The sequence below is a fragment of the Helianthus annuus genome, chromosome 1 (genome assembly GCF_002127325.2).
Source record: "Helianthus annuus cultivar XRQ/B chromosome 1, HanXRQr2.0-SUNRISE, whole genome shotgun sequence".
Classification (NCBI taxonomy): Eukaryota; Viridiplantae; Streptophyta; class Magnoliopsida; order Asterales; family Asteraceae; genus Helianthus; species Helianthus annuus.
In genome coordinates, this window is record NC_035433.2 from 107949176 (window position 1) to 107974017 (window position 24842).

General features: G+C 36.9%; 2 protein-coding genes across 3 annotated transcripts; one reads left to right on the forward strand and one right to left on the reverse strand.

Moving 5' to 3' along the window:
• The first annotated feature begins 2890 nt into the window (after positions 1-2890).
• LOC110873469 lies at positions 2891-6603 on the forward strand. The gene is made up of 4 exons (XM_022122409.2): positions 2891-3756; positions 4568-4834; positions 5456-5547; positions 5641-6603. The coding sequence occupies exons 1-4, from the start codon at positions 3127-3129 to the stop codon at positions 6344-6346; spliced, it is 1695 nt and encodes a 564-aa protein (XP_021978101.1). The 5' UTR covers positions 2891-3126; the 3' UTR covers positions 6347-6603.
• A 494-nt stretch (positions 6604-7097) lies between these two features.
• LOC110873477 (protein UPSTREAM OF FLC) lies at positions 7098-17837 on the reverse strand. Of its 2 annotated transcripts, none has more exons than XM_035990134.1 (7): positions 17686-17837; positions 17365-17442; positions 12539-12708; positions 12156-12225; positions 10392-10510; positions 7732-8410; positions 7098-7357 (listed from the first exon to the last, which is right to left on the reverse strand). In XM_035990134.1, the coding sequence occupies exons 2-7, from the start codon at positions 17403-17405 to the stop codon at positions 7315-7317; spliced, it is 1122 nt and encodes a 373-aa protein (XP_035846027.1). In that variant the 5' UTR covers positions 17406-17442; positions 17686-17837; the 3' UTR covers positions 7098-7314. The 2 variants fall into 2 exon arrangements, with proteins under 2 accessions (XP_035846027.1, XP_021978113.1); XM_022122421.2 differs by having other exon boundaries at positions 7098-7361; positions 17686-17826.
• Positions 17838-24842: the final 7005 nt, after the last annotated feature.

Consider the following 24842-nt stretch of genomic DNA (forward strand, 5'->3'; position numbering starts at 1 on the left):
TAGCAGGCTTCGGGACTTGCTTCTGAGCACAAAAACGACGCTCAAATTCCAAATTGACGTCGAGTTATACTTCTTCTACTACCCAAACACACACACCTCGAAACGCTGCCGCAATCAGGGTAATAACTCGATCGCTATTACGATTCAACGTCCGATCGATTGTAACTATCCAACGATTGTCCGGGTGCTGCTCAAATTGAGCTTATACTTTGTTATTCATAGTGATTTCGACTTGAATATATGAGTGCTGTTCGAATTCGGACTATGCTCTGTTATTCGTTGTGAATCCGTTGAATTGTTAAGTATTGCACTTGTTAATTCGTTGTGAGGGTTTAATCTCGTGAATTGTCGTAACTGCTGTATTAGTTACAACCCCGTTTGTGTGAATTGTTATTAGGTTAATCAGTAGGCTAGACTCTGCTCAAATTGAATCAGCAATATATCAAGGCTTATCTGTAGACTAAACTTTGCCCGTAGAAATCTGCAATGTGAGTTCATTTCTCTTTTCTCACCGTTTGTGAGTCCATTCTCTTTTCTCAATGTTTTATCACCTTTTTGTGATATAATTATATTTACAAATGTTTTCCAAAATCATAAAGGGTTACCTGTTATACTTACAACAATTAAATTTTTATATTCTATGACTAATTGCTGGTATAGGAAGTTTTATATATTATTTGATCCTCGTTAATATTAGCCAGAAAGATAGCTAATAAAAGCATGACCATCATCACAGTAAAAATTATACCCCAGTACCTACAACCTATAACTATTTTAACATTAAATCGTTAATAAATTTATGTTTGAAATACATCTAAAAGTATATACTATAATAAAATAATCAAGTATAAAGGTATCTTACCATACGAGGATTATATTGTTAATCACGTTAATATATCAAATATTGATAGAATTAACATATTATAATTGATAAGTAATAATAGTTTGACATAAATTGATATATGTCATTTTATGGATTGAATGGTTTTATGCCATAAGTAATATATTTGACAAAGTAAATATCATCGGACACAGCTAAGTTCGGAGTCACTAGTTGAGAGAATGATCAACAGTGACATGACCAAAAGCACTAGTTGAAAGAATGATCAACAGTGCCATGAATAGAATCGCTAGTTGAAAGAATGATCAACAGTGATATGACCAGAGTTACTAGTTGAGAGAATGATCAACAGTAACATAACCAAAAGCACTAGTTGAAAGAATGTTCAACAGTGTTATGACTAGAATCACTAGTTGAAAGAATGATCAACAGTAATATAATCACTGTCACAGGAATCGCCTAGTGACAGATAAATTGAATAATAGTACAATATAATTACTTGATAAAATTCACTATTGGACGAAAGTAAGCCAATAAAGTGATATGATTATTGTTACAATCGGAACTACCCCAGGTGACAAATACCAATTGAGTTGGGTAAATATAAATAAATATAAAAATCTTGATGCTGTAAAGTATAACAATAGTTTTCATAAAATGGAATGAATTCACCAGTAATTATTACTGATAAAAATGTTTTTAAAACACTTTTCAGGTAATTACAGTAGATTGGAGTAAAAGATGGATAAGGCACTGAAAGGCATCAAGATGTGGCTTATTTTATAAATTAAGTCAACTTAAGAAATATTATTTTTGGGTTTATCCCGTATTAAAAGCTACCTTTGTAAAACATGGAATTTATTCCATCTATTTAACTAAAATCCGGTGTTTCCAAACTCTGATATTTTTTCCTAACTCACGGTCCTGATGAAAATTCCGCTGCAATGTTTTTCAAAAATAATCACAGGTACCACTGGGCTGCTCACGGCTCCCGATTCCGTCCAGGGTGGGTCGGGGGTCGTGACAAACACGTCACGATAAAGTTTCGTGTCCAGTTTACGAACACGAAATATTTTTTTAACAAGTATACACGATAATTACCTGTTCACGAATGTTTCAATAATTACATATCTAGGAACATGTTTAATGAATCAAAAGTTGCTAAAAGTTCACAACAGACTTAAATAATGCATAAACGCAAGTTCACATGGGTCTTTCTTCTCAAATCTTCAATTCAAAGTTCACATGGGTCTTTCTTCTCGACGGCCGGTGGTTGGGGTGGTGTTGCTGGGAGTGGGGCTGGAGAAGGGAAGAATTAGGGTTTTTTTTTAATATGTACATTGGAATGGGAAGGAGCCGGAAGGGTTAGGGAAACTAGAGAGATAAGCAATGAGATCAAGTTTTCAAATCACATGGTCCCACTAAATTATATTTTTTATTATATTAAAATTGTTAACATGTATTAACGTTTAACATGTACTAAACAGGTAAACATGTATTTTACCTGTTTAGACATAAAAATTAATAGGTATTTTCGTTTCTACTTGATTAATAACTGTTAGCTGTTAAAGTCACACACGATATCTGTTAACTTCATGTAAATTCGTATAGTGTATTTGTGTACGTGTCTAAAAGAGTTAATTGCCCGGATGGTCCCTGTGGTTTCACGTTTTTACACGTTTAGTCCCCACCTTTTGGAAATAGCAGGTATGCTCCCTATGGTTTGTCATTTTGTTACTCGGATAGTCCCCTAACATGTACTCAGGGGACTATACGAGTAACAAAATGACAAACCATTGGGAGAATACCTGTTATTTCCAAACTAATTGACATCTACTCGGGGGACTATCCGAGTAACAAAATAACAAACCATAGGGAGCATACCTGCTATTTTCAAAAGGTGAAGACTAAACGTGAAAAAACGTGAAACCACAAAGACCATCCGGGGAATTAGCTCTCTCTAAAATTAACAATATATAAATCCAAAATCAGCAATATTATTAAATAAAAGATGTCATGTCATTTAGGATTTGTAAAAAGTATCTTCCCATCTGTTCCTTGTTGTCTGTATTAGCTTCAACACCCTCCACATGGCCATGGATACCTGAGCCCCCTCTCCTCTGACCACTTTCCGCCATTGACGCTACCTCCATCAATCCAATGCCACTTTGAGATTCGATTCTTCTGAAACCTCCCATTCTCCAACAAATCTCTCACCCCCACACTCAACACACTTTCACCCGTGCCATGGTGGCACACTCACCGTCCTCCGTCACACATAACGCATGGCCTCTCTCACCCCCGGCGTTCTCTCCAAGCTCCTCCAAACCCTAGACAACCCCACCGCCAAAGTCGCCGGCGACCACCGCTCTCCTCTCCTTCAAGTCATCGGAATCGTACCACGCGACGACGTTTTCGCCAACAACAAACGCTTTTACCTCAAACTATCGGACTCCCTTCACTCCGCTTACGTCACGGTCCCCGACGCTGACGTGGACTTGATTTTGAACGATAAGATACATTTAGGTCAGTTCGTGCATGTCACGCGCTTTGAATCTGGGTCCCCGGTTCCGATTGTTCGCGGAATTAAACCGGTGCCGAGACGGAGAGCGTGTGTTGGTGAACCGGAGGATTTGATTTCGAGTGAGGTTTTGGTGATTAGGGGGACTGGTAGGGTTGAATTTGGGAAGAAGAAGAAGAAGAAGGAGAGTGATTGCAGGAGGCTTTCGTTGTCGAATGTGAAGGTTCGAGATGAAGTGGAGGGTGGTAGGAGGTTGAGTTTGGATTTTCCGGCGAGGAAGGGGTGGGACCGGAGTCCGGCACCGGCGGTGAAAAACCGGAGATCCGGTTTGGAAGGAAATGGCGGGTCGGGTACGAAAGTTACAGAGCCTTCGTCTCCACTTTGTTCTACTCCGGTAAATTTTAATATTCTTATGTTAATATTGTTTATCATTGTTGGAGTTAAATTAAATTGTGCATCAAGTAGTTGTACTCTGTTTTCGAACATGCTTTGTGACTTGTACATTTTAACATGTTGATGACCTTCGGTTGCATTGGAAGCTCCATGACCCTTCCAAAGTGTAGGTCAATACCTACATATATCTGCCAAAATGAACCATAAGATTTGGTCACTTTTGACACTTTAGATCAAAACTCAAACGTTTTGAATTTGGTCCTGTGTTTCAATTTTGTTGCCATTTTCATCCAAAAGCAAAATTAGGTCAAAAGCAAAACCAGGTCAGATTTTTCAGTAAAAATCCAGTTTTTTTTTTTTTTTTTTTGTCATTTTTTCTTCCCTTTTTCAATGAAGGGCAAAATGGTCAGACTTTTTAATTTGTTATAATAAAACATTAAAAAGACCATTTCTCCCTTCAGGGGAGAAAAAAGACAAAAAACTGCATGTTAACCGAAAAAAAAATCTGACTAGATGTTGATTTTGGATGAAAATGACAACAAAATTGAAACCGGGACCGATTCAAAAGATTCGAGTTTTGGACTAAAGTGGCAAAAGTAACCAAACCTCAGGGACCATTTTGGCAGTTTACTCATCTATAAATAACTCAAAATCTTGAAGCAACCATTGATGGTGATTTTTGTGATTTGTTAGCTTGCTTAATTATGATTGAAACTCATGTGAAAGTCTTGACAATTTTGGTATATATTTGTTTGGCATATTAGATTTTTTAGTAATTATAGTCTGAATTTTAAATACTTGTTGATTTTCAGGTTCGTTCGGTTAGGAAGTCTTCATTAGTGAAAGATCATGTTCTAAAACCTCCTAATTTGAATCTTGCTCCTCTTAAAACCAAGAATGTGATAGTTTCTGAAAAGTCAATCAACAGCAAACCTATCAAAAAGGACTTGAAAGCCTCATTTGACAGCATTCCTGTACCAACCAACCTTACCAAATTGCCTATAAACTCAAGATCATCATCCCCTGATTCTAAAATCTCATGGGAATTAGTTTCGCCTACAATTCGTCAACTTGGGAAGGTATTTATTTTGTATATTATTTAAGATTTTTTGAATTAAAGGTGTTCACTATTTTCATTTACTTTTGGACGAGTCGGTTTGGGTTGAATGGGTGAATTCCCATATGTTTATTTTTGTCAAAGTCATTAACCCTAAACTGGACACATTTAAAATTATGTAACCCGAACTTGACCCATGTAACTCAGTAATCTAAAAAGTCAAACGGGTTGGTGGGCTGTGAATAGGTTGTAATTAAGTTGTAGACAGGTTGACTTATTATGAATGATTTTAATTTTAATTTTAATGCGTGGGTTAAACTGGTCGTAAAAGGATTGTCGGGCTGATCACTCGATCTTATAAAATTACTTTTTCATTCTGATAGTAAATGTGTTGGCGGGTTGACCTTATAAGATTATTATTTTTTTGTTCTAATAGTAAATGGGTTCGATGGGTTCTTTATAAAATTACTTAATTCTAATTTTAAACATGTCAATATGTTTAATTATATAGGACAACCCGAAATCCGTCTGTGTGTCAAGAATTGTCACCCGTGCATATTCGTACCTGACTCCTTTCATACCAAAATTTACGTTTTTATGTCAATAATATTAGTAAATGAGTTTTTAATATGATACCTCTCAGGAGGCTATTTGCCACAGGAATCTGGGATTTTCAACTGCGGTACATGCTTTGAAAGAATCTTCAGCCATGGAGAACATCCTTCAATGCATGAGGTACTACTTCCCCTGCCGTTTTCTTGTTTCAAAATCGTCTGTTTATGCATTTTTTAAATTTTTTATACGATTATTTTTCAATAATTTATGCAGTCGGTTTGCTGAGATATGCGAGCTTGCTGAGACCTCTATAAAACCTCTTGTTGAGCAATTCTTGAACTTCTATCTCAGCCTTCAAACGTCAGCTACAGCAGTCAACACCTTAATTGACTCGAAGTCAACTGCCGATAAAACAAAAGGTCAACCTAGTAGAAATAGTGCATTATGGGTGCAAGCTGCTTTAGAAACAAATCTCGGAAAATTCACTTTGCTTACAATGGATGACAACAGAAAGATTCAAGATAGTGAGGGAAATTACCATATTGTCCTTGAAAACGCTTCAGATAAAATACAAGTGGAAAATCGGTCACCTGGAACCAAAAAAATCCCAAGAACGCAAGAACCGGCTTTTTCAAGAGTGAGGCGTGGGAGTCCGAGTCCCAGTCCCACTGCGAAAAACAAAAGTCCCGAAAGGGTAAAATGGTCCAAAGGAAGCGGTTTAACGCAAACTGCTAAATTGGCTGAACAACTGCTTTTAGTATCGCGGAAATGGTTTTTGAATTACTTGGAGGAATCTTTGAACAACGGGTTTTGGTTAACAAAAGGAGAAGATTCGGGTGCTGGTGTTGGTCTTTTGGGTCAGCTTAAACGGGTTAACCAGTGGCTCGATGATTCAGTTCAGGGAGATGAAAATGTGGAAAGTTTAAGGAAAAAGATATATGAGTTTTTGCTTGATCATGTTCAGAAAGCAGCAAGGTAGTTTAGGTCAAGATACAGACAGATGATTACTGACTAAAGATTTGAAACTGTAGATGTGGGGGCAGATATGTCATTTTACATCATCAAGAAATTTGTTAGGGTTTTAAGAAGTGTGTTTTCTAACCAAAGCTAATGGAATGATAGGTAGGTGAGAGACTAATGATTGGTAGTTTTTGATTACAAGAGCAAAATGTATGATGCTCATTTAACCAATAGAATGGTGAAAATTTGAAGAAAGTTGTTGCATTTAGTTTGTTTTAGTATTCTCTACTTTACAAACACTAGTCTGTTTTTATGCTGGAGGGTTTGGTATAAAGCTGTTAGGGGCTTTATCACGCCATCTCACCGCCACGTCACACAGGGGGCTTTAAAGCCCCTTTTAACTTGCAGGGTGTGCTATAAAGCCACCCTTTACACTATAGCGCCCTCCTTTGACCAACACCTTCATCGTTCAAATCAATTTCCCCTCGTTAACGTGTTGGCGAGCATAGGATGGCGCCTCCCTTTCACTGCCGCAGTGTGGCCGATGGCGCCCCCGGGGCGCTATGGAGGATGAGGTGGCGTTAAGCCACACCCACTGGCCTTATAACTGATTCACACATTTGATCTTATAAAGATTGGTTCAAGATTCATCATGGCCTAGGTTTTTATTTTTAAAAAGGCGCGAATGAGACGACTGTTTTTGGGACCTAAACGCCTTGGATTGCGTCACGCTTTTTTAATACGAAATAGCAGGTTCTAAACAGAGAAAGTAAAGAATGATGACCAAAGCAGTTAATTGAAAAATTCTGTATACATATGCTTTCTTTTGATTTTATACAAATGCAGTTTTTGGTAACTAAAGTGTTCAATTATTTGTCAAGAAAAAGGTATCCATAGGTACTGAAGAAGGTGAATGTGATCTTGTTGTCTTTGGTTTAAGTCTTGAATTGGTAGATTTGGCCATTGCCTTCATTCCTCTACAGTATTTCATGTGGTTATGAAGCTTCTCTGGATTGAACTGTCTCCCACACTGCCTGCATCAACCATACCGAAACTTGAGTCGATTAGCGTAGATACTGATTTCGATTCATAGAGTACAAAACATATGCTTATGAAAACACTAGCATCTATTAAAACAAGGCCAAAAACACTACTATAACATTAAGAACAAATGGTTTGACCTTTTTAAGTCAAACCTATTATATTTCAAGTTACAAATAATTATAGTTTTGTAGCAGATTTAACTCCAAGGTCATATGCATCTATATAACCTAATCAAAACCTTCATGGGTTTGTCGAGCGTTTCAAAAATCCTAAAAGCTTTAATGTAAATTTCAAAATCAAAACATGCACATTTGACTTTAAAAGTCAAACTGTAATATAGAAACTAAGAATTGAACTTACGAGCAATTCGGACCACTGATAGGCTTATAACCAGCTCCAAATGATTTCACGCTATTGGAATCCTCCTTCTTACTCTTCTTTGATCCATCATTCGCGTCAAATCTTTTCTCAAAGCCCCTCGACTTCTGTTCTTTACATATTTGCCCCATGTTATATTCTTTACCATTCATCTCAGAAACCGAACTTACGATACCATTTCTTTTATTAATCCTCACAACCGCCTTCTCGTGGGTGTTAGCGTTCCCACAAGTGATCCAGTTTCGAAACATGCGTGACGTTCGACCTGATTTCCTAAATGAGTAAGTTGGTGCTTGAGGAGGCTTAAAACAACAAGTTTCACTTGTATCACCACCTTTCTTGCTCTTATTAGTATTGTTGTTGTTATTATTATCATTCGTATTATCGTTCAATAACGTTTCGTGAAAGGATTTATTCTCGTTCTCGTCGTCTTGGATTTGTATAACTTCTTTGTCTTTGTTTGCATCTTGATTCTTTGTTGTGTCTTCGGTTGAAACATTGGAGCCAAATGAAGATTCTTCATTTTCAATGGATGTATTTGTTGAGAAATCTATAAAATATTCTTTTCTTGTTGAAGGATATTTTGGATCTTTTGTATTGCCTTCAAATGGTGGTGATGTTTTTAACTCAAAGACTTCTTCCCCTTTGTATGAATCAATGTCTATTAATCAACCAAATAATAAATTAAGCCTTCATTTTATGGACAAAAAGGAAACAAAAAAAAAAAAAAAAAAAAAAACAAAAAAGGTTTCATTTTGGGGTCATATATTTATCTATTTTTTCTTGAATAAAATAAAGGAGTTCAAGATAGAATTGTATTATTATATTGTGCTCACATATTTTAAAAAATACATTATTATATATATCTTTTTTGAAACAAATTGTACATGATTTGGTTTATTAATTAGAAAAGGGATATTGGATTTAAACAACATCAACTTTCATCAATTGGCCGATAACACTCCCAACTTTCGATTTGTACACTAGCACTCTCATTTTTCAACTTATTGGTCGATAACACTCCCTAACTAAGAAAACCCTAACACAGTTAGGTGATGTCAATTGCCACGTCATCAAAAAATGCCATGGCAGCTGCCACGTCATAAAAAATGCCACATCAATTGCCACGTCAGCAAAAAATGGCCACATCAGATGCCACATCAGCAAAAACTAATTGGGTAGGGTTCAGCTAGTTAGGAAGTGTTATTGGCCAATAAGTTGAAAGTTGAGGGTGCTGGTGTACAAATCAAAAGTTGGGAGTGTTATCGGCCAATTGGTAAATGTTAGGATTATTTAAATCCAATATCCCATTAGAAATAGAGTTAAATGCTTGGTTGGTCCCTGTGGTTTTCAAAAATTTCAGACTTGGTCCTAGTGGTTTTCTAATTACACGCTTGGTCCCAAAAGTTGTCAAAAATGCACTCGATTGGTCCCCAGCCCTAACATCAGTTAAATTTCTCAGTTAACTATGTGTGAAATGACTATATTACCCTTTAACAATTAAAAACCTAAAACTATATTACCCTCTGCATCATCTTCATCACCAACATCATACTCATTTCTCTCTCCTCTCTCTTGATCTCACACCGGTGACCGGCCGGTTTTCCGGCGTCTCCGTTCTCCGGTAGCACCACACCCACCTCCGACAAACCCCCAACAACCACCTGCCATCCCCCCTTGTTTCCTTTGAGCTGGTGACCGGTGCACCTCTGGCCGGTTGCCGGTCAACTGTCTTACCAATCGAACACCCAACCCCACACCATTTTACACCCTTTGCAACATACCCACCTGTTGCATCACTCAAACGATGATGATGCTGATGCGGTGGTTATGGGGTTGGGTTGTTGTGGGTGGAGATCAGAGGTTGAAGAAGAAATGGGAGTTGTGGTCAACTACTTAACTGGAATAAGAGGGGCGATGATGATGAGTTTCTAATTGTCTGAGTGAATCGGTGGTTGAGATATACCAAGTCTTGGCAGGGCAATTCTCCGGCGGTATATATATTTAATGCCACCGTTAGTTTTGCAGCCATGGAGGTTTTATCCAATCTGTACCGATTGTTTTTTACAGATCTGAGCCTCATTCTATTCAACGAAATTGCTTTTATTTATTCACTGAATTGCGTCTTGGAACTGTCATTCAGTTGATTTAGGCTGAATTTTTGATTGGAACTGTCATGTGGTTTTTATTTATTTATGAGTTAAATGCTTCGTTGACATCTTTTGACTCTAGCTGATGAAGATGATGATGGTGTGGGTTTGTGATGAAGATGATGCAGTGGATGGATGCAGATGATGAAGATGATGCAGATGATGATGGAGATGAAGATGATGATGGTGATGAAGATGATGCAGTGGGTTTTGTTAATAAGCAAGGGTATTTTGGTCATTTAACATGGACTTAACTGAGATAGTTAACTGATGTTAGGGCTGGGGACCAACCGAGTGCATTTTTGACAACTTTTGGGACCAAGCGTGTAATTAGTAAACCACTAGGACCAAGTCTGAAATTTTTGAAAACCACAGGGACCAACCAAGCATTTAACTCTTAGAAATACAAGTAAAGTAGTGTCATTTTTGCATTGAAAATAATGTAAAAATAAATAAATAAATAAAAGGAAGAAAGAAAGAAAGAAGATGTACCATTGTTTAATGTTGTTGAGGAAATCTCTGATCCTTTGAGAACATATTCATTGTCACAAATTGGGGTAATGAGGTCGTCATTCAATAGGTCTTGCCAAACATACCCTTCTTTGTACCTTCTGTAGTTTATTTATTTATAATGAGAATAATTTAGCCATAATTCATATTTGAAGTTTTGTAATATTAAATGTGTTACTAACTACGAATTTATGATACACACACAATTGATACACGTGTTTGTGAGTCATATAACGGATATGAAAGTTTTACACAAAACATCAATGTTTTAAAAACCGGTTTTTAAATCAAACCGGATTAGGCTAAAAAATGGTTCAACCGGTTGAACCAGGTTGTACCGAGTGGTTCAACCGGATTGACTACCTAACTCTATAATTTCATAAATCACAACATCAACTCAAAAGTTAATCAAAAAATGCATGATTACATATTAAAAGATGATCCAAAAGTAAGTCCATAATAAAAATTTATCCAAAAGATAATCGAAAATCATTTAATTTTCCAACAAGCTCTTTTAAATGAAAGTGTACGATATGTTTAAGCCATTTGAGTATTGAATACATCAAGTTCACGATCGCATAAAAGATGAAATTCACTACTATTATCGCCATCCTCATCAACTAGAGGATAATTATTTTCGTTTCATACAATATTAAATAAGAACTTTTAGTTAAGAATAATCATAATATATAAAAGTTACGTAAGATAAGTAACATATATAATAAAAATAAGTAACAACCCAAACTAAAATAACCCTGTACCGGTACCGGTATTATGTTTCAAACAGGTATACCGGATTTTACCGTCGGTACAAACCTTATGCCGTTTCACTTATTTACCGGGGTGTTTCATACCGAATTTACATCTGAAAACGGTAATACCGGTATAACCGGCCGGTATTTACCGGTTTTTAAAACATTGCAAAACATAGACCGACAAGACACCGAAAACGTTGCATAGCGTAAAGTGGCGAAGCTTGAAATTTTTTGCGGGGGTTGAAAACGTATATACCCAAAAATTTCTATGGAACCGGGGGGTCGAAAACATATATACCCAAAAATTTCTATACGAAAACTACATATATAACACTACTAGCCGAAAAATTCGGGGGGTCGGGCGCCCCTCCCGGCCCCTTCAAAGCATCGCCCCTGATAGCACATGAACCCGACTCGGAACATGACACATTTTTACCAATATGATCTATTTAACTTGATAAAAATGATTTTCTTTCGCGTATGAATACTCAAAAGCTACAAAATTATGACAAAAACACAAATGTATGGGAAATTTACTTCTAATAAAACGTGATGGCCGTTTTCTATTAATATTCAAATTTTAATATAAAATACTCAACCCAAAGTATCATATTTGTCTAAAACCCACAAGTTTAGTGTTAGTTTCAGGGGCGTAGCTTAGTCTGAAGTCTCCTTTCCAATGTTTTGGTTAGAAATGTAAAAGTTCATATTTTTCGTTCAAAAATTTTAAAATTATATAGGATTGTCCCCCCCAATTATTTTGCCTAAATATTTATACAATATATAAATTTGGTCCCATGACTTTTCTTCCCCTCAGAACTTTTAATCAACCTTGACCACCGGTTAGTTTCATGTGATGATTGTCCCTTTTTTGTCCACACCATGACCAAAGCTCAAAATGTGGTTATTTTAGTTCCTAATTTAATAATTTAATTTTGAAATGATTTTAATATAAAAACTCACACCAAGGTAGTATAAACAAAAAACCAACCTCTTGTATGACCAAGCGAAACTCTCTGGCATGTCTTTTCCTCTTAGCTCCACAAGCCACCTCTTAACATCTACAAATTAATAACTCTTTATGAGTAGTAGAAAATATGTCTCTTTTTCTTTTCTAGGACAAAAACGGTTGAACAAATTATAATCAAGCATGACAATCACATGAGTCACTAAAACCTAATTGAAATCAAAATACATATTGGTGTGTTGTATATCTGGGTATTCACTGTCAGGCAGCGTTGCCGGGTCGCTAGCTTGGGAAGGGAGATTCCTTCCGCGGTCAGGGGTACCGTACATTTACCTTTTATCCACCACAACTTTACATAACATGTATATGCATTTAGGGATCCACTATTTTGTTAAGAAATTATTGACCTCGTAAGTGTACGCCATTACGAGAGTGATGATGGACACGAAAGAGATGTGGTTCTTCGATGCGCCCATTGTGGCATAGGAAATAGACAACATGGACTTTTCTCATTTGACCACCAACGTCGCAACCAACATTACCATTAACGACGGTGGTTTGTGCTTCCATTAACCTTCTGCGATGAGAAATGTCGAAACAAGGCAATACATCAATATGAAAGGCACACTTGTATATATGTAAATGTAACAAACATTTGAACAATAACAAAAGGAAAACCATACAATCTAGAAACATAAATATTAATGTATATGTCATTTGCTGACATACAATATAAAAAAACCAAAATTATGATATCATCGACCAGAGCATTGATTGAAGATAAAATTTTCACACTAAAATACACATGTAATGAGAAAGAGGTTAAAACGAACTCATTTTCCAACTGTATTGTCGTTATATATAAGAAACTTATGCATACAAGGCTATGTTGATGTAAGGACCCAAGTCAAAATAGTTGGCAATTTAGAGTAGTCAGGGCCGGCTCAAAATTTTCTAAATTTTTCTAGGCCCAAAGCGGATAGTAAAATTGGGGCCCTTTTTGTAAACCAAAAAATTGCTATGGATCGTATTATTCATATATCATCTTTGCATATGCATAATTATAGATCATAAACCTCAATGTTAACAATCTCAAAGCCAAAATTATCAACATATAATATATTTTCTTAGAATTTGAGGCCCTAGGAAAATGGAGGCCTAAAACTCTTGCCTTATTTCACTCCCCCTTGAGCTGGGCCTGAGAGTAGTCTTAAGCTATTTTAGTTGATTAAATTTTTCTTTAAGAATTAATGTCATCAATACAAGTTCAACACATATGCGAGTAAACACTTGTTTAGGAGTATTATGATTTTAGAAGCCAAAGAACACGAAGGTGCGATGGGGCAGCACCACTAGAATTTGTTTCGAATCTGTATTGTTGATAGAAGTTGCCAAGGGCGGACCCTAAGCTTTGGCTTGGGTGGGCAGGCGTACCCTTTGAAAATTTGGTTGAACCCTTCGTTCGCATCCCCATAAAATAATTCATGATCCATATCAGTAATTTATCATCATTACGAACTCTGGTCCATAACAACTGCTATCAATAACATCGGCTATGAGAAGTAACTGAGTTACTATTGACATGATAATCAATAGTAGTAATCAAGTTAGAACATGTGTTAGCACGTTAGGGCGATACATGCATGGGCGGCCCTGGGGTGGGCAGGGAGGACATCGGCCAGTGTCCGATATTTCAAAGGACACGTTATTTAAAAAAAAACTCGATATGTATATGTAAAACAAATTAATAGGGTATACTCATACAAACACCAACATATGCCTACTTACAAAACTATTCTTATGGTTTAAATTAGTTATTATCCCGAGTAAATTGCCAAAATCGTCTCTGAGGTTTGGGTATGTTTATCATTTTCATCCAAAACAACTTTTGTGTACCATATAGTCCTTCACTTTTGGGATTTTTGCCATTTTCACCCAAACGTCTGACTTTTTTGCCAAAATCGTCCCTGAGATTTGGGATCTTTTTCCATTTTCATCCGAATATTTGATAGAAAAAATAAAGCAAATTAGATGTTAGATGAAAATGACAAAAAATTCTTAAAAGTGAGGGATTATATTGTACAAAAAAAGTTGTTTTCGATAAAAATGGCAAACACGCCCAAACCTTAGGGACGATTTTGGCAATTTACTCTATTATCTCATTGACATTAGGTTTAGACCTTTAGTGAGCCCAATACCCAATTTTGCTAAGGCCTAAGGGCATATTTTTTCAAGGTCGAACATGGTACACGAATTCTGTGGGCCAGCCCTAGATACGTGAATCTGACGTGTCTTCGTGAACCACGTGGGATCACCGCACCCCTTCTGTGTGAGCAGGGGCGTAGCTTTTAAGGGACGGAGGGTGCATCCGCCCCCGCCAATGTTCCAGTCAAAAGTGTAATATTTCCGATTTTTCGTCCGAAAAATTTAAAATTATACAGGTTCGCGCAGCCAATTATTTTACCAAAAAATCCCCATGACTTTCCGTCCCTGCAAAATTTTGGTCAAGCTCCACCACTGTGTGTGAAAAGCTTGCGTAGGGGTGGTTGCATGAGGGTGCCCACACTTGTGAGGGCAACATGTTTTTTTTGACGAAAAATTTGGATCACTGACGGACTACTGGAGTATCATCGTGCCACCAGCAGAACCACCCGATCATATTCATCTCCACTAGGCATAATGCCTATACACCAATTCAGGAGAAAACCCAATAAATATGAGAAAACTCACCCGATCATATCCATCTCCACTAGGCATAATGCCTATACATCAATTCAGGAGGAAACCCAATAAATATTGAAAAAATCTTTTACGAGAATCGAAACCAAGACCTATTGATCCTAAGACCTTATCCCACCCCTAAAATGTTACCAGACTATAATTTTATAGGCTTGTGAGGGCAACGTGTACATTTAATTATATTTTATCGATATAATATTTTATTTAGTATTTAATTTGAGTTTCCTGTGTACATTTAAATTATATTTTATGGATATAATATTTAGCATTTAATTTGAGTTTCCTCTCATATTCGTTAGCTTTTTATTTTTATATTTGATATTTATAATAACTAAATGCATTAGTTTTGTATGATTTTTTTCTCAACTACAATGTAAATTTAACGAAAATCGAGTTGTTTTCAAAATAAAATATTTTTTGGTTTTGTAAATGGATTCAACTTTCTTAATTCTTCCCATAACATTCCGATATACGCTTATTTATTTATTCCCCCTTTTTGGTATTTTATGTTTACGTTTTGTTTTGTTTTGTTTTTTTCAATTTGAAGTGAGGTATCTTTTTTTGTGCAATGTTTTTAAAATTATTAATTAGCGTTAACTGTTAAATTCATACTTATTAAGATTACTTATAATTTTATTCATTATATACTGTTTTAAAATAATATATATTACTTGTATATCACAATAACATATTTTATTTCCGGAGATATTTCGTAGTTGTAGGAGAACAATGGATAACCCACCGTATGTCAACGCGGATACCAAAATCCTGAACTTTTGTATCTAATCATTAATTTAAAATACTTTTTCAAAGTATTATTTAGAGCATATATTTAGTTGATAATAAAAAAAAGTATTATTTTGAATGGTTAAAATAAATATAACTTCATAAAATTTTTTAAGTTTAAATATATTATTTTGAATATTTATAGTTTCCGAATTCTATAAGATTTTTGACTGTATTATTTTGAATATTTATAGTTTCCGAATTCTATAAAATTTTGACTTACTTTTGATAATTTATTAAAACTTAACTGTTATTTCAGTGGCGGAGCTTGAAAATTTCCACCGGGGGGTCGGAAGTCACCAAACCTAAAAATTCTAATATAAGTAAAAAAAATATATAAAACCGAAAGGTCGAAAACGTATATGCCTAAAAAATTTTATACGAAACGTACATACATAATAACACTACTGAGCGAAAAGTTCGGGGGGTCGGACGCCCCTCCCGGCCCCTTGAAAGTTGCGCCACTGTGTTATTTATTAAAAGATAATAAACTAATTTTCAGAAAATAGATTAATAGAGAAAAGTTCAGGGTTTTGTTATACGTACCATTGTTCTATCTTTCAGGGTTTTGTTATACGTACAAGCCGGTTGTTGATGCTTGGCCACAATATTAAAGTAATATTGTATAAATAATGATATATGATTAGGTTGACATTGATGTGTTCTAGACTAATTCTCATGTTGTAAATAAATTAACCACCATGAGTTTAAAGTCGACATTAATGTTAATATATATATAGTTTAAAACAAGTTATAATAAACTAATTCTAGCATTATTTTAAATATAATTATAGTACATTTTCTATGTAATTAAACTATTTGCATAAAAATAAAGATAATAAAATGGACAGGTTAAATAGGGTATAGATAGATCGGTTTTTGGAAACCGATGGATTTTATGTATTGTTTTGATTTGGTTATGGGTTTAGATTTTTGTTTTATATATGTTTGGGATTGAAAAAAACCATAGGTAACTTTGGACATCACATTTTTTATACCATTTAATGAACTGAGTATATATTTGGTTCCCATATATAAAAAACATGCTCTTAACTCCTAAATCTAAGATCCTACGGAGTGGGGGTATAAAGAGGAGGGGCAAGCCTCTTCACGCCACCCACATCACCCTAGCGCCCTTGCCTTTAGGCATTACCCCTTTCCAATGACAAGATTGTCATGCACGTTGCTCCTCTTTCACCCTTGACCCACTTGACTTTTTAGCCCCTTTGCTGTTGCCCCTTTAATTTTGCCTTTTACCACCCACATCACCCCGCCGTCCTTGCCCTTAGACGTTACGTCTTTCCAATGGCAAGATCTTCAAGGGCGTTGCCCCTTTTCCCCATGACCCACTTGACTTTTTAGCCCTTTCGCCCTTGCCCCTTTTGCCTTTCATCACCGTTTCCTTTTGTGATGTGGAACGCAAAGCCCTCAATTTCTACGTGACTCCTACGTTGACTCCATGTACTCTAAGTATCTAACGATTCTAGAGAGTAATTAATCTGGGTTTAGAATGTACAGAATTATAAAATACAATTCATACGTTTTTCAGAAAAAAAAAATGTACATCTTGACAAGTTACTTCCAAATACTAACATTATAAACATGAAAAATCATATGATCTGATTTTCTTGTCTAAAATGATTCATACTTTAAAAAGGTTAACTCATAGTACATTTCACACAAGAATAAAGAAATTAATCAAGCATACCTTTTAAAGCTACGTTCCATTGCAAAAACAGGTTCTTCCATGATCTTAAACGATCACGTGATCGATCTTCTAGTTTTTCTGTTCATTACTTTAAGTTATTTCCAATCCAACAATTGCAAAAGAGTAAGGAAAAAAAAAAAGAAATTAGGAAGATTGTTTTTGTAAGACAACTAATCGGAACAGATTAAAATCATACTTACAAGTAGGGTTTTGCTCAATACATGCATATATATTAAAATCTTTTGGATATAATTTATTAAACACAATTATAAAAACATTTAGAATGAAAGTTAAAGGATACAAGGTAATGAAAGTTCTTACATGATTTGATATATAATTCAGAAGTACTTAGGTCTTGATTTAGGGTTTTGCATCTAAGAGTTGTCCCCAAACGTCGTCGTGTCAAAGAACTGATGAGAATAATCTCATAGAAACACAAAATTTGTGTGGTTGGAAGAAGCATATATTTATATACAGAGAAAAACACAAAAGAAGAGGGAATAAAAAAGGTCGTTAAGATGGTGGTGGTTGATGATGGTGATATCCACGCAGCTTCTTAAAAAGTCTGCGTGCCGTTTCACCTCAGATGATATGATGATGCATGGTTTATTTATTATCTTTATGAGAAAAACACACACGCGTATGCACATAGTATAAAATTCGGGATCAAGGTTTTTATCCGAAAACATCACAAGATTCGTTTCGCAATATTTGTTGGCAAATATATATTTTAAGGGTATGCATATTTTCAGAACTAATTGCCTATTTGCACGGACTCATTTATACGTCGTGTACAGGTAGAGATGTACAAAACAACTGGTTTTTTAAGAAACCGTTTTTTTACCGGTTCGGTTATTAACCGGTTTGACCGGTTACGGGTTGGTTTATGTTTTGATGGAAAAAGCCGGTTGGAAAACCGGTTAATAAGTCGATTTATATTAAAAACCGGTTAACCAATAACGTATATAAAAAACCGGTTAATAAAACCGGTTAAAACCGATTTTTAAAAACCGAAATCGCTGCAGCTATGTAACCCAATGACCGACAAAGAAGCCGCATACGATGACTTCCTATGCACTAGTTCAAGTTCGGGTTCGGGCGAAGAAGATTAAACGAGGATACTCAAGATATATTAGTATTGTAGTTCCACTAAAAAAATATATATGTTAGTGGACATTCTTGTGGATTAATAGTTTAAGTTTATGTATTTCCTTTGTTATGTTTAGCGTTTGTATTTTCTTTGTTATGTAAAAACGTTTGTTCCAAGACTCAATGATATTATATTCTAAGTTTTTATATTTTCATTGTTAAGTTTTTATACAAATAAACTGCATTTACAGCAAAAAAGAGATGAAAAAACAACAAATGACAGCATCCTGTTCGTTTTCTGCAGAACCAGTTTTTTATCGGTTTTTTGACCAGTTTTTCATTAACCGATTATAAAACCGGTTGTAACCGGTTAGGAACGGTTACAGGTTTTCAGTTTCAAAACCAGTTAATAACCGGAACTGGTCTTTTAATAAACGGAACCTCTTTTTTTTTTTTTTAATAATTGGTTTTTATTTTTGCTGATATTAACCGGTTCGGTTAATAACTAGAACCGGTTTTTAAAAAAAAACCGATTGTACACCTCTATGTATAGGTATGTGTGCAAAGTATAGCCGCCTTTTTCAATTTTCAAGAGAATCTCTGATTCACATCATGTGGGAATTTGTCACTTTAGGGTTTTTTACAAACATTTTTATACAATATTTATCGTTTTAGCAAACTTTTATAATATGTAACTAAAAAAAAACATTGTTAAGTATTCTATCGTATAGTATAATATAGGTATCATATATAGGGCTATGGATGTAGTATCGTAAATATAGTGTAGTATAAGTCTCGCATAGACCTATATGTGTAGTATAATATCATATCGTATCGTATCGGATCGGGTCGGGTCGTATAGTGTAGTGTAGATCCCGTATAGGCATATATGTGTTGTATTATCTCGTATAGGCCTATAGGTGTAGTATAGGTCCCATATAGTCCTATACTACACCTATACAATACGATACGATACGATACTACACTATACAATACGATACGATACTACATCCATAGGCCTATACGTGATATATAAGCCTATACGAGACCTATACTACACCTATAGGCCTATATGGGAGCTATACTACACCTATAGACCTATACGGGACCTATACTACACCTATACAATAAGATGCTATAGTATACTATTCTATAACACACCTATAAGCATACACGAGACCTATACTACAATTATACAATACGATACGATACTACACTACACGATACGATACGATACTACATCCATAGGCCTATACGAGACATATAAGCCTATACGGGACGTATACAAGACTTATAGTACACAATATGATACGATACTACACCTATAGGCCTATACGAGACAATACTACACATATATGCGTATACGATTCTATACTACACTATATGATCCGATACGATACGATACAATACGATATGATATTATGCTACACATATAGGCCTATACGAGACTTGTACCACACTATATGATACGATACTACATCCATAGGCCCATACGAAGCCTATACGAGACATATACTACATTATATGATACAATACTGCATCCATAGGCTTATACGAGACTTATATTATACGATAGAATACATAACAATGTTTTTTCTTTATTTTAAAAAAATTATTATTATAGAACTTTACTAAAACGATAAATAATGTATAAAAATGTTTCTTAAAAAAATCACCCTTTATATACGCCACATATAGGCCAATACATAGCGTATAAAAAGAGGCAAAAAAACCATTTTACCCATGGTTTGGGCTGTGTATAGCCTCCAAACCAGGGGTAAAATGGTCTTTTTACAATACTTGCTCCATGTATACACCTCGTACATGCCTATACGCGGCGTATAGGAAAAAAACCATTTTACCCCTGGTTTGGGGGCTACACACAGCCCAAACCGGGGGTAAAATGGTCTTTTTGACCCTTTATATACGTCGCATACAAGCCTATACGCGACGTATAAAGGGTGGGTTTTTAAGAAACATTTTTATACATTATTTATCGTTTTATCATAGTTCCATAATAAGTACTTTAAAAAAATAAAAAAAAACATTGTTAAGTATCGTATTGTATAGTATAAGTCTCGTAGAGGTCTCGTATAGTACTCGTATAGGCCTATGGATGTTGAAGAAACACTGATTCAAATGACTGGAATCAATTGGACCAGGGGTTTAGCTCTGCATAAAAGGGTGAGTCATCTCGTTTGATTCGGGGTTTGGCTTATCACCTTCTTCGAACGATAACTGCAAAACAAACAACCGTTAGACTCGCCATGGGGAGAATGGGGGCTCTCCCTGACCACCCTCTGGCGTGAGAATAAGTACAGGTTTCAATGAAGAAGAAGAAGTAATAGTGAAAGTGAAGTGAGTGTAACTTGAAGAATGATACCTGAGTTGTCTTATTTGTAACCGAATTTGGGCGGGAAAGTTTGTTGACGGAGGAAGTAACGGAAAGTAATTTCCGTAAGCAGTTATTTTCCTCACCGTTAATCACTAACGTGGTGTATATACACACGGATCGTGGGCATGATCAACGGCTGGGGAGATGTCACGTGGAAACTGAGTAAGTGTGGATCCTTCTCAAATTTAGTGCCATCATCGTGACCTTGATGGGAATTCAGGATGATGCCACATGGCCATTCAGTTATAACCGAATCGCTGTGCACGATAGGGCCTTCTAGAAGGTTTACAACTGTAATCCTATGTGGCTCTGCCTCATGCAAATTCTATTGTAACAGAAAGGTTACTTTCTGTTCAAGTCTGGGTGATATTTGCGCGGAGATGTTGTTAGGGTTTTACTCCTAACTATTCTGTTATATGAACTTGCGCAAGGATGTGTTAGTAGTTCCCTTTTGGCGCGCAGATGTTGAAGACTGTTTTCTTTCAAGTTCTCCTTTAGAACCGGTGCGCAGCCTCGCAGGGTTCTCTTAAAGAGGGTTTCATTGTGGTGTTGTGGTATGGTCCCAAGCTCCTGCGCGAGGTTTTTAGGACCTTACCCCTTCAAGTCCCCCCAGTCGAGTGTTGCTCTTATGCAAATAAGTGGAGTACTCGACTATATGAGAGAAGTGGTGCTTGAGCTTTGTAAGTTTTGGCGCGAAACGGGGAGAATCTTCTTGAGGAAGATACTCTGTTAAGTTGAATTGCTCATGATTTCGAATTTTGAAAAGTTTGACCCTTGGCAGGTGAAAGGTACAGTGGGACTGTTGACGTATTACAGTTTGAGTGACAGGCTGTCACTTGTCAGTTGTACGTCATCAATCGTGGTTTGCACGCGCGCGTGAGCTCGCTTTTTAGTTTTTTCCACTCGCCCATGACGCTTAGATAACCATGTTTTTTCGAAAAAAGGTGTTATTACGGTTTTCTAGGCCATTGATGGTGGTGGGAATATAAACCCTTTATTACCTCCTTTTGGTAGTATTTCTCTTTGAATCCTACTCTTCTTCTCCGATACCTTTTTAGAAACTGTAAATTTCTTGCCCTATGTCGACTGGAGAACGCCCTGAAGATTCTTCCGAAGAAATGTCTGCCGGTCTTCCACCATAGTGGTCTAGGGAAACATTCGACAGCATGGTTCGAAATTTTAAATTCCCTGATAGTTGGGATGCTCAATATCTTGATGAGGGTCAGACGGCGGCAGATGCTCCGGCTGGGTACATTACCCTTTTTTGGGGATTTTTTTTGCTGCAGGCAATTTTCGATTGCCTGTAACGAAGTTTTTCCTTGAAATCCTTTCATATTATAAATTTCATATTTCTCAAATGCATCCTATTGGAATGGTTCGGGTTTGTCATTTCGAATTCCTTTGCCGGTCGATGCATATCGAGCCGACGGTTAACCGCTTCCGAGTGTTGCACCAAATGCATTGTTCCCAGGGTTTTTACTCCTTTGTTCAATGTTCTTCGGCAAAGAAGATTTTGTTTCACCCCCCAAAATCTTTTCATGACTGGAAACTGAAATTCTTCTTTATTAAAGCCGGTGTGATTCCGATGAAGATGACCCTCAGAGGTAAAGAAGACGTTGTAACAGAGAGCATACAAACTCCTTTTTCGGAGACTTGGTACTAGGATTTGAAGGACATTCCGTCGATTGAACTTTCGGAGAAAGCCCTAGTTGGTGCTGGTATGAGTCTCTTCTGGCGGATGGACTGAGAAGATAAGCCAGTATACATGGAAGATGGTAAAAGTAAGATTTGGGATTTTCTTTCTTTTCTGTCACTTCGTCTCTTTCTGCTTTCTTTTTTTTGAATTTGCTCCTGTTTTCCCTTTTGCAGTTGTCTCGTTATACATTGTCGCGTTCGAGAGAGAGGGTGGGGCGATGGCTACTATCCCAAAAAGGGCTGACGAGGAGCTTTGGTATCTGCAAATAGTTAAGAATTTTGCCCTTCCGCGAGATGAAGATCTGGCCGCGCAACCCCCAACTGGTGCTGGTAAGTTTACTTTGAGTTTTGGTTGATATTGCAATATTACTCTTTGCTGTCTTTGCGTGTGGGGTAATATTGCAAAACTTTTCTTTTTTAAGTAGGTGAGCTGACTAACCTGGGCATAGGCCCTGAGAAGAAAAAACGTGCGCCGGCTGCTAATATTACACTAAAAAAGACTGATGCAGCGAAAACCGAGTCGTCGAAAGCCAAAAATGTTAAGGGAGAGAAGAAAGGTACGCGCCATTCCTCTGACTCCTGGTGTGACTATGTAGTGGTATCTGATTCGTTGGAAGGTCTTGCGCCTATAGTTATGAAGAAGCCGAAAGCGGAGCTCCGTGATAGTGCTAACATTCCTGCCTCAAATCCTGATGACCCAATTGACTTAGAGTCAAGTCCAGAGCCTTTGTTGAAGATGAAGGCGGGGAAAAGGAAACAAGCTGAAGTTGAGGCTGAGGCGCAGCCTGCTAAGAAGGCTCAAAGAAGGAAGATTAGCAGAAGAGGCAATCTTGATGCCTTTTTGCGAAACCTCCTCCGAGTGAGTATCTTCTTTGTTTGCTTTTTACGCGTTCCATTTGTTTGTAATATGGGCTTTTATTTTTGCAGAAAAACCAGTTTCTCCTACTCTTGCGGAGCCATCATCCGTAGTTAATAATGACCTTCCGCCTTCACCCCCTCACGCATCGATCTGTGAACAGCTAGAAAGAGACAAAGCTGTTGAAAAGGAGGCGGAGAAGATTGATGAGGCGGAGAATCCTGAAGTGGAGAAGCCTATTGAGGTAGGATCGGAGAAGGTGGTGGATTCGGGGACTGCAGATGCTGATGTTATTCATCCTAAGTCTCCTGAAGGTGTGGCGTGTGATCCGGAGAAAGGTAAATCTGCTCAAGAAGACCCTGTGGCAACTTTTCCTACCGCGACTTTTGTCTCTGCGCCTGTAAATATTGAGAGGAGCCCAGCTGGAGACCAAGGTTCTTTTGCTCAAGATGATGAAAATTCTTCTATTCGCCCGGATGAAACTCCGGGGGATTATTATTACAGATGTTATTCGGAGAAAAAGGCGGATGGGATTCAAGCGCCTGTGTGGAAATTGAAAAAAGGTGATACCTTTTCTGACTGGCGTGTGTGCCGTGACTGGCTGCAAGGAACCTTTCCTCCTTGAGAAATCAAATTTCAAGAAGGACGTCCTCACGAGCAGACTTATCATGCTTATCTTGAAGAAGCTGCCACCTATACGTCTACTACGCATCGTATAGTGCGTGAGTGGTGTAGTATGCACAAGGAATGGGCTGCTTTTGAGGCGTCCAAGAAGAAAGCTGCTGAAGATGAGGCCTGAGCTGCCCTGTTGAGGGCAAAATTGGAAGCTGATCGGGCCAAGTTTGAGAGTGACCAAAAAACTAAAGAGTGTTCTGTTGCTGGTTGGAAAAGAAAAGCAGAGGCTGAAGCTGCTCTACTTTCTGAAGAGTGCAAACGTTGGAGGGAAATTTGCGAGAAAGATAATAATGAGAAAATGGGTCTCCGAAATGTTATCAATAATCTTAAGGCTGAAGTTGAGAGATTGAAGAAACAAGATGCGGAGATTGAAAAGTTGAAGCAAGAAAAAGCTGATGCTGAAGCAACTCATGACGAAGCACACTCTCACCATGAAAGAAGTGAACAGAGAGAGGTATGAACCTGCGCCACCCTTGCCCTTAAGGATAAATAGATAGATGAACTTACCTCTTTATTATCTGAGCAGGAACAAATTAAGGTGGAGCTTGAGTCCGCTGATGTGTGTAAGTGTGTATAGTTTTTAATGTATATTTTTAAGCCCTTTTACACTTTTTTGCCAAGTTTTAAATTTATAAAACACGATATTTACTAACACTAAACACACATATGGGCAAGTGCACCTATCATGGACGTAGTATAGTGTTGGTAAGATACCGAGGTCGTCCAAGGACACAAGAGCTTTTCGTACCGGTTTATCCTCAACGTCTA

What these genes read in the sequence shown, in the direction of transcription:
- LOC110873469 (XM_022122409.2), top strand. Translation starts at nt 3,127, where the DNA reads ATGGCCTCTCTCACCCCCGGCGTTCTCTCCAAGCTCCTCCAAACCCTA. An exon ending in CTCCACTTTGTTCTACTCCG is followed by an intron (nt 3,757 to 4,567) that starts GTAAATTTTAAT and finishes GTTGATTTTCAG; the next exon opens with GTTCGTTCGGTTAGGAAGTC. An exon ending in CAATTCGTCAACTTGGGAAG is followed by an intron (nt 4,835 to 5,455) that starts GTATTTATTTTG and finishes GATACCTCTCAG; the next exon opens with GAGGCTATTTGCCACAGGAA.
- LOC110873477 (XM_022122421.2), bottom strand. Translation starts at nt 17,405, where the DNA reads ATGGAAGAACCTGTTTTTGCAATGGAACGTAGCTTTAAAAG. An exon ending in ATGGAACGTAGCTTTAAAAG is followed by an intron (nt 12,709 to 17,364) that starts GTATGCTTGATT and finishes TTCTCATCGCAG; the next exon opens with AAGGTTAATGGAAGCACAAA. An exon ending in TAATGGCGTACACTTACGAG is followed by an intron (nt 12,226 to 12,538) that starts GTCAATAATTTC and finishes ATTAATTTGTAG; the next exon opens with ATGTTAAGAGGTGGCTTGTG.